The sequence below is a fragment of the Rana temporaria genome, chromosome 4 (assembly GCF_905171775.1).
Source record: "Rana temporaria chromosome 4, aRanTem1.1, whole genome shotgun sequence".
Classification (NCBI taxonomy): Eukaryota; Metazoa; Chordata; class Amphibia; order Anura; family Ranidae; genus Rana; species Rana temporaria.
In genome coordinates, this window is record NC_053492.1 from 161028273 (window position 1) to 161045069 (window position 16797).

A 16797-nucleotide genomic window follows, 5' to 3' on the forward strand; every position below is an offset into this window, starting at 1 on the left:
ATTCTATGCAAGGTCGATTAGTTGGTCATTGCTGATCTGCATCCCGATGCCCGCCCGGGACCCCTCCCATTTGCCATCTCTGACCCTGGGGACAACAGGGCCCTCTCTGATCCTCCGCCTGTTTCATGACCATCTGTAATTGTCTCCAGTTTGAGTAATCTACCCTGCTGCCATGTTACTCAAGCCCTGGAAATGATGACTGCCCTTTGAACTGTTGACGAGTGTATGTGTATTCTGGTGGGGGGATAGCTGTATTGAACGGCGTGACTGGACACAATATGAATATACATGGGATTACCCTTTGCACATCAAAATAGTGTAGAGAAAAATCTCTTACATTTTCTAAGTTCAGCCTGATGATTAAATGTAAGTTAGTAACAATACATGGAATAGTTCATTTACATACAGTACATCACCTAATGAACCTAACAAGGAAAGCAAAAACTCCAGAAAACAATTATTTCTGATCAAATTTTTTTTTATTGAAAAGTAACAAACATGTATAAAAAGAAAACAAAAAAAAAAATTACAAACTTTGGTTTCCTTCCAACTTGGTCAGTATGCATTCAAGTGTGGAGTTTATGGCTCTCATATTCTCACACACCATCCTCCTCGTTGCCCGTTGGTACCTCTCCAGAGCCATATATTGCCGCATCTGCTGGCGATTGTGGAGGGCCAAGGAGTGAGACAGCCTCCTTAACTGTCTTTCTTGACAGTGGCACTTCACAATGCGCCGCAGAGGCTTGCATGGCTCTGGAGAGTGCGCGTGTCCTGGAGTAGGCTGCTGCATTGTGGAGGACGCGCCCGCGTCAATGGGTATGTCCTGGTTGGGGGATGCTGCTGAAGGGTGATGGAGATGATGCGCTGGAGAAACTGCTGGGGAGGAAGAATGGTGAGCCAAACCAGATGCGTCCAGGTCTTCGTCCACTGCATGTAAATCAAGAATGATTAATTCATCTTGATCTGTGAAGAAAAGAAAATATATTAGATAGATAATACAATAGAAATACACATGGCTTCTTCACCCTAACATTATATAAACGCAATTATCTTCCAGCCCTTGTAGACAATCATGTAACATCTTGAGATCTTTTCACTTACATACCATTCTTCAATATATGATATTCAGTGATATGCACCTAATCAATTTGTGTGTAGGAGAGAGTGGTTTCTTTCTGTGTCAATTCGCTGTGTCATCCCAAGTTTGCATAGCTGTGCAGGAAGGTGTAGTACTTTACTGTACTCTGACCAGGGCATAGCTGAGTGTCCTCCCCAGGCCAGGCGGCCAGAATACAAAGGGATTCCCCTCTACACATCAAGCAGTGTAAAGGGGAATCTCCACAAGATTTTAGCAGCTTGGTGGCATGGCGCATCCACTAGGTCCCTATAGAAAATCTAAAGGTGTAATGGACACCTAAGTGCTGACCGACCACCACTAACTAATCTACCTTATCAAGAAAGACTGACTGACTGTCGCAAATATGGAAGAAAAAATATGCACTTGCAAGTAGAAAAACATTAGCTACACCAGCTATTAACATTACATACACCAAAGAGAAGCCATTTAAGCCATTGCATTAGGGACGACTTAAAAAAAGTTGTTTAATAAAATATAGCCGGCTACTAAGTTTTTAAAGTTGATAATTTTGTATGGCCACTTGGCCACTGATTGAATAAGCCCCACTCCTGTTCTAGGCTAGGTAGGTTACTCACTCCTGGTCTAGGCTAGTAGGTATAAAAGAGAATTTACAATTACTGAGCCTTCCATATCCTGGCAGCTGGTGCTTCATCTGCTCCTCTCTGATACTGCATTGTTGGTCTGGTCTCTCCCAGAGCCTTTAAGACCTATGCAGGTCTCAATAATAATAACTTCAGAAGCCCTAGACCATTTAAGTGGAGGTGAGAGAGGGTGCATGGAAATGTGTACGACCACTGGGGATCCAAGGATCAGTATGTCTAAAACTTTTCAAACAAGACCACTAGACAAAATTGAGCAGTTAAATAAAAACTCCAGGATACATGTAAAATAAAAATATATCACTAAACTAAACAGCCTTCCCTATGTGCATTGCAAAACAATACACTGCAGAGTCTGAACTATAGCCTAAAGACTCAGACTTTTTATAGATATTTGACTGCACAAAGATCTACGAGGTCACAAGGCCATTTACAATTTTTTGCTTTAGATCAGGGGTCTCCAAACTTTTCAAACAAAGGGCCAGTTTATTGTCCTTCAGGCTTTAGGAGGCCCGGGTTGTGTCTGTGGCTAGCGGGGGTAGAAATGTTAGTGGCCCGGCATCAGTAAGAATAAATATGACCTAAGGGTTAGTGGGCACTGGGCAATAGAACGTGTAGTGACCCTCTTAGTAGGAGGAATAATATCCCATCAATGGTATCAGTGGAGTAAATAATGCCCCATTGTTGGTGCCAGTGGGAGTAATAGTGTCCAAGGGATGGATAAAGGCTAGCAAGGGGCCACATCTAGCCCTTGGGCCACAGTTTGGAGACCCCTGCTTTAGAGATGCCAACGGTGAGGCACCAGACATCATGAGGAAAGTGTTAATGCATGCATCAGGGGCATTCCAGAGATTGAACATGTCCAGGGACTGCCAGCCAATAGCTGGAGATTTTTGTCTGACATACCCCCTTCAGCCAGCTGTGTTATTCACAATGGCAGTGATTGGCTCAGACTGGGAATCTTAACTGCAGCAAGAAGGTGGCGTGATCAGGGAAGTGACGTTGAGGGTTTAACAAGCACAGGTAATGCTAACAGGAAGACTGGAATCAACTGCAGAGGCGGACTAATAAATAATTAATAATGGCAGCTCAACCAAAGCCTTGCAGAAGACATTTTTCTAGGTATGCCATCAGCATTTCATATTTAAAATACTATATTTGCCTGGAAAATACAAAAAAAAGTTATACTACTTACTCCCTGGACCTGACGCGCCTGGCTGTTGGACACCATCTTGAGCATCCCCAGCACTGCCAGCAGCTTCTCCAGGGCAGATCTCTTCCACCTCCTGCTCAGCCTCAGTAGCTGTTAATTATGAATAATATAGAAAAGAACATTACAATCTGCAGTGTACAACAATCTCACACATTAGTACAAGAACATTGAAAGATGTACGGAATGATCAATGATCATCACTCAGCAGCAGATACCAGCAAGATTATTATACTAACTTACATGTGGTCGTTGCCGCCTCAGCCTCCTCCTCCTGTGTCTCCCCCTCTGACTGGATGGCACCTATTTATTTAATAAAGGAGAAATGTTGAACGTTACAATGTTCAATCTTCAAAGAAACAATAATACTATAAAATGTATTATATTATCTCTATTAGCATGGCAATACAGGGCAGGCCAGTAGTCACTGGTCACTAATCTACAAGGCATTCACCATTTATAAAAAATCACTTAAAAAAAAAAAAGAGGTACTTACCTGTCCTGGTTCCAGCGACCACCACTGAACAGGCGCCTTAGTTCAGACCGCGACGTTCTGTCAAATTGCGTAAGTTACGCAAACGCTTACGTTACCTGACAGAGCATCGCAGAGGCTCAACCTGAGGCTGTCAGTGCACTGCTTGAGCGAGAAGCAATGACACTGAAATTTACAATGGAAGGCTGGACAAATGGAAAAGGACCCACTGTATAGTCAGTCACTAGTACCAGTGGTGCCCCATCCATAGGGGGCGCCCGTGCGCCGCCCCCCCTCCTGTAGTCCAAAAAAAAAACGGGCCCTTTAAGAATGTTTATTTCCCTTAAAATTTATTTTTTACTTATACTAACTGCAGTGATGGAGGTTCGTCTATAGAGGGCGCTGCAGCGCCACCCCCTCTGGCTGTCGCAAATAACATACATTCATGTATTGCTTGAATGTATGGTATTGTTGCCAGCTGCCGCTGGTCTATTCAGATGGCCGGACCTTGGGCCCCCGGCTACCTGAATAACGGCAGCTGGTTGGCTGTGCGGAAGTGCCTATCAGAGCCAGCGTCAACAATGGTCACAGAGGCGACAAAGGGCACAGTTGCATCAATGGGTACAGTGGTGACAATGGGCACAGTGGCGACAATTAAAGGGCACAGTGACATGCACAGTGGCAACAATGGGCACAGTGTTAACAATTGCCGCAGTGGCTGCGTTTGATGGCATGGCACAGTGGTGATAATTGATGGCACAGTGACTGCATTTGATAGGCACAGTAAGGCTGCATTTATTTATTTTTTCGTTTGCGCCCCCCAAAAATTTGGAGCACCAGCCGCCACCGACGACGAGTACACTACTAGTACTACTACTAGTACACTACAGTACTTACTTCTTGGTGATGAAGAGGAGGACTCCAGCTCCTCCGCCCTCTGCTTCTGGCGGCGCTGGGCCTTGATACGATCTTTAAATAAAATCAAACACAACATGGTAAATGTTGGATGCTTGACAAATAAAATGCCCTGCACACAATGCAATCCTCAGACCAGGAAATAATATAGAAAAGAACATTACAATCTGCAGTGTACAACAATCTCACACATTAGTACAAGAACATTGAAAGATGTACGGAATGATCAATGATCATCACTCAGCAGCAGATACCAGCAAGATTATTATACTAACTTACATGTGGGCGTTGCCGCCTCAGCCTCCTCCTCCTGTGTCTCCCCCTCTGACTGGATGGCACCTATTTATTTAATAAAGGAGAAATGTTGAACGTTACAATGTTCAATCTTCAAAGAAACAATAATACTATAAAATGTATTATATTATCTCTATTAGCATGGCAATACAGGGCAGGCCAGTGGTCACTGGTCACTAATCTACAAGGCATTCACCATTTATAAAAAATCACTTAAAAAAAAAAAAGAGGTACTTACCTGTCCTGGTTCCAGCGACCACCACTGAACAGGCGCCTTAGTTCAGACCGCGACGTTCTGTCAAATTGCGTAAGTTACGCAAACGCTTACGTTACCTGACAGAGCATCGCAGAGGCTCAACCTGAGGCTGTCAGTGCACTGCTTGAGCGAGAAGCAATGACACTGAAATTTACAATGGAAGGCTGGACAAATGGAAAAGGACCCACTGTATAGTCAGTCACTAGTACCAGTGGTGCCCCATCCATAGGGGGCGCCCGTGCGCCGCCCCCCCTCCTGTAGTCCAAAAAAAAACGGGCCCTTTAAGAATGTTTATTTCCCTTAAAATTTATTTTTTACTTATACTAACTGCAGTGATGGAGGTTCGTCTATAGAGGGCGCTGCAGCGCCACCCCCTCTGGCTGTCGCAAATAACATACATTCATGTATTGCTTGAATGTATGGTATTGTTGCCAGCTGCCGCTGGTCTATTCAGATGGCCGGACCTTGGGCCCCCGGCTACCTGAATAACGGCAGCTGGTTGGCTGTGCGGAAGTGCCTATCAGAGCCAGCGTCAACAATGGTCACAGAGGCGACAAAGGGCACAGTTGCATCAATGGGTACAGTGGTGACAATGGGCACAGTGGCGACAATTAAAGGGCACAGTGACATGCACAGTGGCAACAATGGGCACAGTGTTAACAATTGCCGCAGTGGCTGCGTTTGATGGCATGGCACAGTGGTGATAATTGATGGCACAGTGACTGCATTTGATAGGCACAGTAAGGCTGCATTTATTTATTTTTTCGTTTGCGCCCCCCAAAAATTTGGAGCACCAGCCGCCACCGACGACGAGTACACTACTAGTACTACTACTAGTACACTACAGTACTTACTTCTTGGTGATGAAGAGGAGGACTCCAGCTCCTCCGCCCTCCGCTTCTGGCGGCGCTGGGCCTTGATACGATCTTTAAATAAAATCAAACACAACATGGTAAATGTTGGATGCTTGACAAATAAAATGCCCTGCACACAATGCAATCCTCAGACCAGGAAATAATATAGAAAAGAACATTACAATCTGCAGTGTACAACAATCTCACACATTAGTACAAGAACATTGAAAGATGTACGGAATGATCAATGATCATCACTCAGCAGCAGATACCAGCAAGATTATTATACTAACTTACATGTGGGCGTTGCCGCCTCAGCCTCCTCCTCCTGTGTCTCCCCCTCTGACTGGATGGCACCTATTTATTTAATAAAGGAGAAATGTTGAACGTTACAATGTTCAATCTTCAAAGAAACAATAATACTATAAAATGTATTATATTATCTCTATTAGCATGGCAATACAGGGCAGGCCAGTGGTCACTGGTCACTAATCTACAAGGCATTCACCATTTATAAAAAATCACTTAAAAAAAAAAAAGAGGTACTTACCTGTCCTGGTTCCAGCGACCACCACTGAACAGGCGCCTTAGTTCAGACCGCGACGTTCTGTCAAATTGCGTAAGTTACGCAAACGCTTACGTTACCTGACAGAGCATCGCAGAGGCTCAACCTGAGGCTGTCAGTGCACTGCTTGAGCGAGAAGCAATGACACTGAAATTTACAATGGAAGGCTGGACAAATGGAAAAGGACCCACTGTATAGTCAGTCACTAGTACCAGTGGTGCCCCATCCATAGGGGGCGCCCGTGCGCCGCCCCCCCTCCTGTAGTCCAAAAAAAAACGGGCCCTTTAAGAATGTTTATTTTACAAAAAATGTATTTTTTACTTATACTAACTGCAGTGATGGCGGTCCGTCTATAGAGGGCGCTGCAGCGCCACCCCCTCTGGCTGTCGCAAATAACATACATTCATGTATTGCATGAATGTATGGTATTGTTGCCCCAGCTGCCGCTGGTCTATTCAGATGGCCGGACCTTGGGCGCCGGCTACCTGAACAACGGCAGCTGGTTGTCTGTGCGGAAGTGCCTATCAGAGCCAGCGTCAACAATGGTCACAGAGGCGACAAAGGGCACAGTTGCATCAATGGGTACAGTGGTGACAATGGGCACAGTGGCGACAATTAAAGGGCACAGTGACATGCACAGTGGCAACAATGGGCACAGTGTTAACAATTGCCGCAGTGGCTGCGTTTGATGGCATGGCACAGTGGTGATAATTGATGGCACAGTGGCTGCATTTGATAGGCACAGTGAGGCTGCATTTTTTTTTTTTCGTTTGCGCCCCCCAAAAATTTGGAGCACCAGCCGCCACCGAAACACTACTAGTACTACTACTAGTACACTACAGTACTTACTTCTTGGTGATGAAGAGGAGGACTCCAGCTCCTCCGCCCTCCGCTTCTGGCGGCGCTGGGCCTTGATACGATCTTTAAATAAAATCAAACACAACATGGTAAATGTCGGATGCTTGAAACATAAAATGTCCTGCACACAATGCAATCCTGAGACCAACCTTGATGAGCCTGGAGCTGGGTGATCTCATCCTCCCCTATCCCCGATAAAAGGTCTGCCTCATGGGGCAGGAGAGACACCCGTTTTCCTCCACGCCCCGGCTGTCTGCGTTTGCGCACAATAGATCTGCAAAAAAAAAAGAGAAGAGACACGGGTTCCATAATTAAACTAGAATTGTAATCTGAAAATGACATCAACACATGATGAGACACATGTAGAATGAACCCATAGAATGAAACATGCAAATGGAATTATTGGATTAGGCGCACTTTTTCATGTAGCTTAAGATTTGTAAAAAAAGTGTTGGGGAAAAAGGGCGTGAATTTGATTTGGGTATTACATCGCAGGAGCGTGCAATTGTGTCATTTAAAGCTGCAGCACGCTAAATATAAATACAACAAGGTGGCCTGGTCAGAAAGGGGGCATAATCTACAGGTGTTCAAGTGTAAAATAAAAGCACTTACTGCTCTGATTAGTGATAAACTAAGAACAAATAAAATAACTGTCATGAAAATATTCCTCTTACAATGATCGTGGCGAATATATTTAACCGCTAGCGCCTGCACTATTGTCAAATGACAGCTACAGCACAGACCCCAATTGCTGGGAGGACATCAATATATGTCCTCCCCTTTACGTGCGCTCCGAGTGCCCCCTGCACGGCGCGCTGTGATCACCGAGTCACTGAGACTCGGGTGATCACGGATCCGAGTAAGGGGCCCGGTCCATGTGATCAGCTATCAGCCAATGACAGCTGATCACATGATCAAAACAAAGCTTGGTAATCTTTTTTTTCTCCTCATGGTCACAGCGTGAGTAGAAAAAAAAGGCGCTCACTGGCTGTTCAGTAAGGGACATCGATCCCCAGTGGAAGAGGCAATTCTGCCTCAGTGGACATAAGTACCACCTGTCAATGCCCACAGTGAACACCAGCAGTGCCACCTGTCAGTGCTATACTACCACCTATCAATGCCCATTACTGACACCTATCAGTGCCACCTATTAGTGCCAATTCTCAGTGCCCACCAGTTCCACCTATCAATGCCCTTCAGTGCCACCCATCTGTGCAAGCTCTGGGTGCCCACCAGTGCCGCCTTATTGGTGCCCACCAGTGCCGCCTTACCAGTGCCCAGTGGCGTTGCGTGGGTTGTCAGCGCCCGCCCGGGGCAAGGTAAGTACGTTTCGGCCCCCTAATCCGCTGACTTTTTGCACGCCCCGAGTCCATTCCCTTCCTACAATAGTACTGACCTGCCTGATTCCTATACTGACCACTATACTATACACTGACCTATCTTATTCCTATACTGACCCTTACACTAACCCACCTGATCAACCACTACTCTACACACTGACCTACCCGATTCCCCACAGACTGCTACACAATACACACTGACCACTACACAATAAACTAACCACTGACCGCTACGCAATACACACAGTGACCGCTACACAATAAACTACCCACTGACCGCTACACAATACACACTGACACTACAGCATTGGTGCATTTTACTATAAAGGCATTGGTGGACTACAAAGCCCAGCATTTTACTATTGGAGGCTTTGGTGGACTACAAGGCCCAGCATTTTACTATTGGAGGCATTGGTGGACTACAAGGTCCAGCATTTTCCTATAGGAGGCATTGGTGGACTACAAGGCCCAGCATTTTCCTATATGAGGCATTGGTGGACTACAAGGCCCAGCAGCTGGGCCTTGTAGTCCACCAAAGCCTCCTACAGTAAAATGCTGGGCCTTGTAGTCCACCAAAGCCACCTACAGTAAAATGCTGGGGCTTGTAGTCCACCAAAGCCTCCTACAATAAAATGCTGGGGCTTGTAGTCCACCAAAGCCTCCTTCAGTAAAATGCTGGGCCTTGTAGTCCACCAAAGCCTCCTACAGTAAAATGCTGGGGCTTGTAGTCCACCAAAGCCTCCTACAGTACAATGCTGGGCCTTGTAGTCCACCAAAGCCTCCTAAAGTAAAATGATGGGCCTTGTAGTCCACCAAAGCCTCCTACAGTAAAATGCTGGGCCTTGTAGTCCACCAAAGCCACCTACAGTAAAATGCTGGGGCTTGTAGTCCACCAAAGCCTCCTACAATAAAATGCTGGGCCTTGTAGTCCACCAAAGCCTCCTTCAGTAAAATGCTGGGCCTTGTAGTCCACCAAAGCCTCCTACAGTAAAATGCTGGGGCTTGTAGTCCACCAAAGCCTCCTTCAGTAAAATGCTGGGCCTTGTAGTCCACCAAAGCCTCCTACAGTAAAATGCTGGGGCTTGTAGTCCACCAAAGCCTCCTACAGTACAATGCTGGGCCTTGTAGTCCACCAAAGCCTCCTAAAGTAAAATGATGGGCCTTGTAGTCCACCAAAGCCTCCTACAGTAAAATGCTGGGGATTGTAGTCCACCAAAGCCTCCTACAGTAAAATGCTGGGCCTTGTAGTCCACCAAAGCCTCCTAAAGTAAAATGCTGGGCCTTGTAGTCCACCAAAGCCTCCTAAAGTAAAATGCTTGGTAGTGGGCACATAGACTTTCCGGCTTCGGCTGCTCCCTCCCTAGTCTCCCCAGCTGAGCAGAGTCCCAGCCTCAGCCTGTAGCAGAGGCAGGGTGTGCGCTGGGACAGGCAGCCAGTCCCAGGCCTTCCCCAGCGCACACTCTGCTAAACCATTCTCCCCCACCCGGCATCACGTCCCAGCGAGTCACGACACGACACTTACTTGGCTGAGCGGGAGACCGGGAGTCCCTGCAGGCGCCGCCAGACTGCAGAGCGCGTCGCCATCTTGGAGCCTCCGCAGCGTGCGCCGTTGCTATGCCAAACAGGGCATCCCCTGCTTCCTTACAGGCGCGCCCGTGCCGGCCGTTGCGAGGTACTGGCGGGGGGGGGCTGTGCGCACAGTGGAGGAGCCGCTCACTGTAATATCAGCAGAGCTGCCGGTTGCCGGCGTCCCCCCTCAGCTCAGCCCGGGGCAGACACACCCCCTGCCCCCCTGGTTGTTACGCCACGGCCAGTGCCCAACAGTGCAGTCCATCAGTGACGCCTTATCGGTGACCATCAGTGCAGCCCATGGGTGCCCATTGGTGCAGCCTTATCAGCGTACATCAATGAAGTGATCAAATACCACCAAAAGACAGCTCTATTTGTGGGAAAAAAAGTGCTTAAATTTTTTTTTGGAGCCACACGCAATTTTCAGTTAAAGCGACGCAGTGCCAAAACGCATAAAACTGGCACGATCATTTGGCAGCCAAATTCTCTGGGGCTGAACTGGTTAAAATGTAAAAAAATAAAAATAAATCGGACACGTTACTTACCGTTTTATGTCGCTGAATTTTTTACGACAGGCAGCCGGGTCACGCCGATGGTGATACATCTCCTCTACCTTTTTGGAGATCTCCTCCCACTTCTGCAATTTCCATTGCGGACTAGTCTCCCTGGAGCGGGGGCCACACAGCTGCATCCAGCAAGGAAGCGTTTCATTCACAAGTACCTGACACTCAATATGAGTCCAGGTAATGTTACGCTTCCTGCTGGATGCAGCCCTCCTGGAAGCTTTTTTTTTTGGTGATGGAGGGGCTGTGGAATGTGTTGCAGCTGCTGCAGCAGCAGTACTAGGCTCAGGTACCTCAGCCTCCATGACTGGGTCGAAATCCATGCCGTGGGATGCCGCCATATTGGTTGTGTTGGAGATGTAAAGCAGGAGATGGAGACTGGAGAAGATGGAGAAACGAAAGTGAAACCACGAAATTGAACGTGGAAGATTCAATGACGCTTCGAATCGCCGATTCTGACATCGAAATCACCGATTCTATCATCGAAGGCTTATGGTGTATATCGAAAGTGCTAGGCAGAGATCTACATTTTTAAATTTCGATGTTCCGTCGATTTTCAGACGACCGCGTTACAGCGAAAAACGAAATAAATCAAAACGATTTTCGGGAGTAACTAACTAAATAGATTTATTAAAAAAAAAAAAAAATTCTGACGAAAACGAAATTACAAAACAAAATCTTTCAGTTTCCGCCACGTGTGAAAGGGGCATTAAACATTTATAGCCAGATTCATAGAGACGTTTAAGCCGGCGTATCAGTAGATATGTCGCAAATTGTAGCGTATTTCTGCAAACCAGATACGCTTAAATTAGGCTAACATATGAGCGCCATAAATCTCCTACGCCGTCGTATCTTAGGGTGCAATTTTTCCGCTGGACGCTACGTGGCGCTTCCGTTGAGTTTGGCGTAGAATATGTAAATCACTAGATACGCCGATTCACAAACGTACGCTTGCCCGTCGCAGTAAAGATACGCCGTTTACGTAAGGCGCTTTCCGGCGTAAAGTTAGTCGAACAAATAGTTGGCCTAGTCAATGTTAAGTATGGCCGTCGTTCCCGCGTCAAAATGTGAAAAATTTACGTTGTTTGCTTAAGTCGTCGGTGAATGGGGCTGAACGTAATTTACGTCCACGTCAAAACCAATACGTCCTTGCGGCATACTTTGTAGAAATGCACAGCGGGATATGTACACGGACGGCACATGCGCCGTTCGTAAAAAAAACGTCAATCACGTGGGGTCACCAATTTACATAAAACACGCCCCCCTCATCCTCATTTGAATTAGGAGCTCTTACGCCGGCCCCATTTACGCTACCCTGCTGTAAGTTAGGAGGCAAGTACTTTGTGAATACAGCACTTGCCTCTCTGACTTAATGCGGCGTAGCGTAAAAACGATACGCTACGCCGCCTCAAAGATGCGCCGATCTCTCTGAATACAGCTATTATTTAACAGTTTTTGTTTTACAACAGTAGTATGCAACTAAGCTGATAGTATTCAGGGCCAGTTTTGCTGAAATGACAAACCGCTCCGAATAGGAACTATTGTCCCCCTTACCTGGGACTCTACAGTCTGCTGGTAGTAGTGGTTATGCAGATATACCACATTTGTGTTCTTCTGCAGTTTACAACCCTGATAACAATGACAATACTGCTGTCTATTTAGTGGCAGAGAGTGTTAGTAGACTGTTCTCCTTTAAAAAAAAAAATACTAAGCCAGTCATTTGTGAATGGATGGATTAAATCTTCACCTGATATGTAAAAAAAAATCCATGGAGTGCCCCCAATCCTCCTCCTCTGGTGTCCACCCACCACTGTTGCTTCTAAGTCATCCTTTTCAGTGATTTCCCCCAGTTACTAGGTGGTTCTTACAGGGATGCTCATATGGAATTTCTTTCTGTTGATCCTAGCTGCCATACTAGCAGACAGTGTGTCTTGTCTATAAGTCTCACGTTTTGCTTTGTTGGCCAGGTGCATCGTCTGCATGCCAGGGTTCCTCTCTCTCCCGAGCCCTAGTCGATCATCTGCCCATTCTGGTAAGTACCTAAAACGAATAGAAATGTTTTGCACTCTTGAAGATTTATTTTTACAATTCTTGTTGTACAACAAAACGTAGTATGCTACTATGCTGATAGTATTCAGGGCCAGTTCTCTGCTGAAATGACAAACCGCTCCGAATTGGAGCAATTATCCAACTTACCTGGGACTCTACAGTCTGCTGGTTAGGCAGATATACCACATTTGTGTTCTTCTGCAGTTTACAACCCTGACAACAATGACAATACTGCTGTCTATTTTGTGGCTGAGGCCCGGTACACACGACCGAGTTTCTCGGCAGAATTCAGCCAGAAACTCGATCGGAGCTGAATTCTGCCGAGAAACCCGGCCGTGTGTACACTTTCGGCCGACGAGTTCCTCGTCGAGCCAAATAGAGAACATGTTCTCTATTTCCTCGTTGTTCAATGAGGAAAGTTGGCTCGCCGAGATCCTTGGCGGCTTCACACAGAACTCGACGAGCAAAACGATGAGTTTTGCCCGTCGAGTTCCTCGGACGTGTGTACGGGGCCTGAGAGTGTCAGTAGACTGTTCTCCTTAAAAAAAAAATACTAAGCCAGTCATTTGTGAATGGATGGATTAAATCTTCACCTAATATGGAAAAAAAATGCATGGAGTGGCCCCAATCCTCCTCCTCTGGTGTCCATCACTGTTACTCCAAAGTCATCCTTCTCAGTGATTGTCCCCCAATAACTAGGTGGTTTCTTGGATTGCAATGGGGCTAAAGAAATTAAAACTGGAGTATTTCGGAGGTAGGAATCTCATCAACTAATTTATTTTAAGGGTTAAAGTTCAGAGATAAAATGCAGTAAGATATAAAAAAAGAAGCTAGGTTTATTAAAAAAAAAACTGTACACTTCATTTTTTTTCTTCATTAATATTAAACCCAAAAAAGTTAATGTTTGGGTTAATATCCCTAAAAGTTTACTGTATCTACAACATTACATTACCTTTTCATTTTTCCTTAACAGAGAGCCTTTATCGTTGGACATCTGTGCCAGGGATAACTTTCACTTTACTGGGAAAGCGAGAGAGAGAGATAGTTTGTTTGCTACATCAAGGGATATGGTTGAGAGAAAGTGAGAAGAAGAAAAGAGAGTGTTACATACATAGTGGACACAGTGTTTGGCGAGGGAAAGAGCTGGATCCATAAGAGGAAATGGTGGACAGAAAGAGATAAAATAGGAAAGTGGTAATAAACAAAAAGTGTATATTCAATGATTGACAAGACAGTAAGTTGGCAATGAGAAAGTTAATTACCTTTTATGGTAGAATCCAGAGGGGTAAGCTTTTCCGGTCTTGCTATGGACTGGAGTGTGATTTTCAGGAGTGCCCCAATCTGTGGCCAGCTAATGTGATGTCATGTGGTTGTTTGACATTATGGCAGCACATAGCAGCAGGCTGTCATCACAATGCCACAGGTCCAGTTCAAGGTGACACAAAGTAAAGTTTTTTCTGATGTAGTGGGAGGGAGCAGTGGGAGTCGAGACAGTAACTATTTACTAGCCCATGCATGGACTTCTGATGTCTGTGTTATTTTTAATTTATTTAAAAAAAAAAGTTATTGAGCACCACCAGTCTACCACTGCTACGTTGTCAATCATGCTGATGTAAAATTAGAAGTGAGAACCGCTCACCTCATAGAACAATATCTGTGCAGCTGCACCACCAGAGTACTGGTACTGCAGGTTTAATGCAAACACTACATTTATTCTCGTTGGAGAAGCGACGATTGAGAGGAGGGGCCATGATAACGATCTACAAATACCTCAATGGGGATCCCAGCATAGGAAAAAAAAAAAAGTCTCATAGACTGTAATAGGACACAGAGTCATACAATGAGAGGAGAAGCATTTTAAACTTAAACTTTGCAGGGGGGGTTTCACTATCAGGGCAATAAGGATGTGGAACACTTCCACAACCAGTGGTGGCTGCGGGGAGAATGATGGATACTTTTAAAAGAGTTTTGGGTATATATCTTAGGCCTCGTACAGACGAGCAAACATGTACGATGAAAACGGTCCACCATTCCAGTTTCAGCAGACATGTTCGGTCATCTGTACGGGGCCTTAAAGAACACACATACAGGGATATGGGAATTAATTATAAACACACGTACACTACACCTACAAAGGTTGAACTAGATGGACTATTGTCTTTATTCAGCCTACTGTAAGTAATAAGTATTCAAACTAAAACATATTTTTTTTTTTTTTTTTACTTTTTATTGTTTTTTTGTGGCATAAGACTCCATTGTTTAGACTGTAAATGTGTTAGAACGCTTTATGTTAATCCTTCAAAAACGTGTAAGGAAACATAATAGGAAAAATGTAACGTAACACAGTGAACACAAATATGAAAAAACATTTTTGACTTTTATTCAGTATCATAGCTGAGAACTGGGTATTCCAGCTTGGGCAAATTGACTTTTAGGAATGCAAGTTTTTCCATTAGCTGGGGGGCCAGTTGAGAACGTTGGGGGCACAATATGTTCCCAGTAACAGAAAAAACACGTTCACTTTGAACACTGGTTGGTGGGCATGAGAGGAGTTCCTGGGCTACTTGAGAGAGAGCTGGCCAAATATCTCTTTTGTCATCCCAAAATTCTAAAGGATTTACGGTGGGGGGTAAAATGGCCTCTGCAAGGTATGTAGTTACCATGTCCTGCACACCAATTTTTTTATGGGAGGGAAGTCTGATGGGTCCCACTACGCTGCCTAGTGCCCGAACTAAAACAGAGGTAGACTGAGGAGTGGTTGCACTATTGCTATGGCTGCTGGACAGAGACACAGATTCATTTTCCTCCAGCTCTGCTTCTTCGTCCTCTTCCTCACGTCGAAGCCTGGAGATTTTGTAATGTTTCTCTCTGACCCTCTCTACCAATTTATCTCGCCAGAATGTCAGGGAATTGGATGTCAGGGCCATCTTGCCCTTCATCCGTGGATCACAAAGAGTGGCCAACATAACTTCAGGGCATGAGTCTGTGAGGTTTTTCAGCCGCCTATTTAGTTCAACCTTACACCTCTTGAGCAGGGCCATTACTTCTGGCACATGTCCCCCAGGCAACACCTCCTTATAGGACAGAAGAGCATCGATGTTATTTACTAGATACGTCACGAGTGGTACTACTTCAGATATGCTGGCACTTTCTTGGCTCAGTTGTTCCGTGACAGCCTTGAAAGGCTTGAGTACTGACACAAGCTGAGCAATCATTGCCCAATCCTCCCTAGCAAGCGGTCTGTCAATACCAATGTAATGTTCGTTTGACATTGCATGAAGGGCCTTCTGCTGTTCGAGTATGCGTTCCAACATATCCAAAGTAGAATTCCATCTCGTGACAACATCAATTTTGAGGCGGTGCTCGTTCAGCCCTTGTTTTTTTTGCTCCTTTCTAAGGATATTGCTATCTTTCACACTGCGATGAAAGTGTGCTGCAATCTTGCGACATGAGTCAAGTAGTGTGGCCAGCTTTCCAGATGTGTTGTCCTCAGAAAGGGCATCTTTCACCACAAGATTTAGCAAATGGGCTGAGCAGCGCACACTCACATATTTTCCATCCCTTACAGCTTTAAGCATATTTGCCCCACCATCTGTAACGACAAAGCCCATCTCTGCATGAGTACCTGCCTGCTCTCCCAACCACTGTGCCACCATCCTCTTCAGAGATTGGAGAATGTTGTGGGAAGTGTGTTGCTCATCCATGACCTCAGCATGGAGAAGGAAGGAACGGTGCCCTTGCTTGGCTAAGGTGGCTGAGCCTCTTGGCCCAGAACATGCAATGTCTTGCGGCACCTTAGGTTGCCACCAATGTGCCGTCAGGGACAAAAAGGCATGCTGGCCACTTGGAGCACTCCATATATCTGTTGTAAAGTGCACCAACTGCCCAGGAGCCTTTGCCAGCTCCTCCTTCAACACTCCAACACATGAGCTGTAAAGCGATGGTATTACAGTACGGCTAAATGTTGTACGAGAAGGTACTTTGTAGCCGGGGGCCAAAGCTTGCATAAGTTGTTTAAAGGGCTCCCCTTCAACCAAATTAAAAGGAGCCCCTCCAACTGCTATGAGCTGTGCTATCAATCTGGTAACTTTACGGGACTGCTGGCGGGACAGGAC

At 45.6% G+C, this 16797-nt stretch overlaps 1 protein-coding gene across 1 annotated transcript; it reads right to left on the reverse strand.

Annotated features, from left to right (window-relative positions):
* Positions 1–468: 468 nt before the first annotated feature.
* On the reverse strand, positions 469–11458 carry LOC120935661. Its single transcript, XM_040347714.1, has 10 exons — positions 10616–11458; positions 7311–7435; positions 7153–7224; positions 6036–6095; positions 5739–5810; positions 4614–4673; positions 4317–4388; positions 3191–3250; positions 2933–3040; positions 469–963 (listed from the first exon to the last, which is right to left on the reverse strand). The coding sequence occupies exons 1-10, from the start codon at positions 10972–10974 to the stop codon at positions 527–529; spliced, it is 1425 nt and encodes a 474-aa protein (XP_040203648.1). The 5' UTR covers positions 10975–11458; the 3' UTR covers positions 469–526.
* Positions 11459–16797: the final 5339 nt, after the last annotated feature.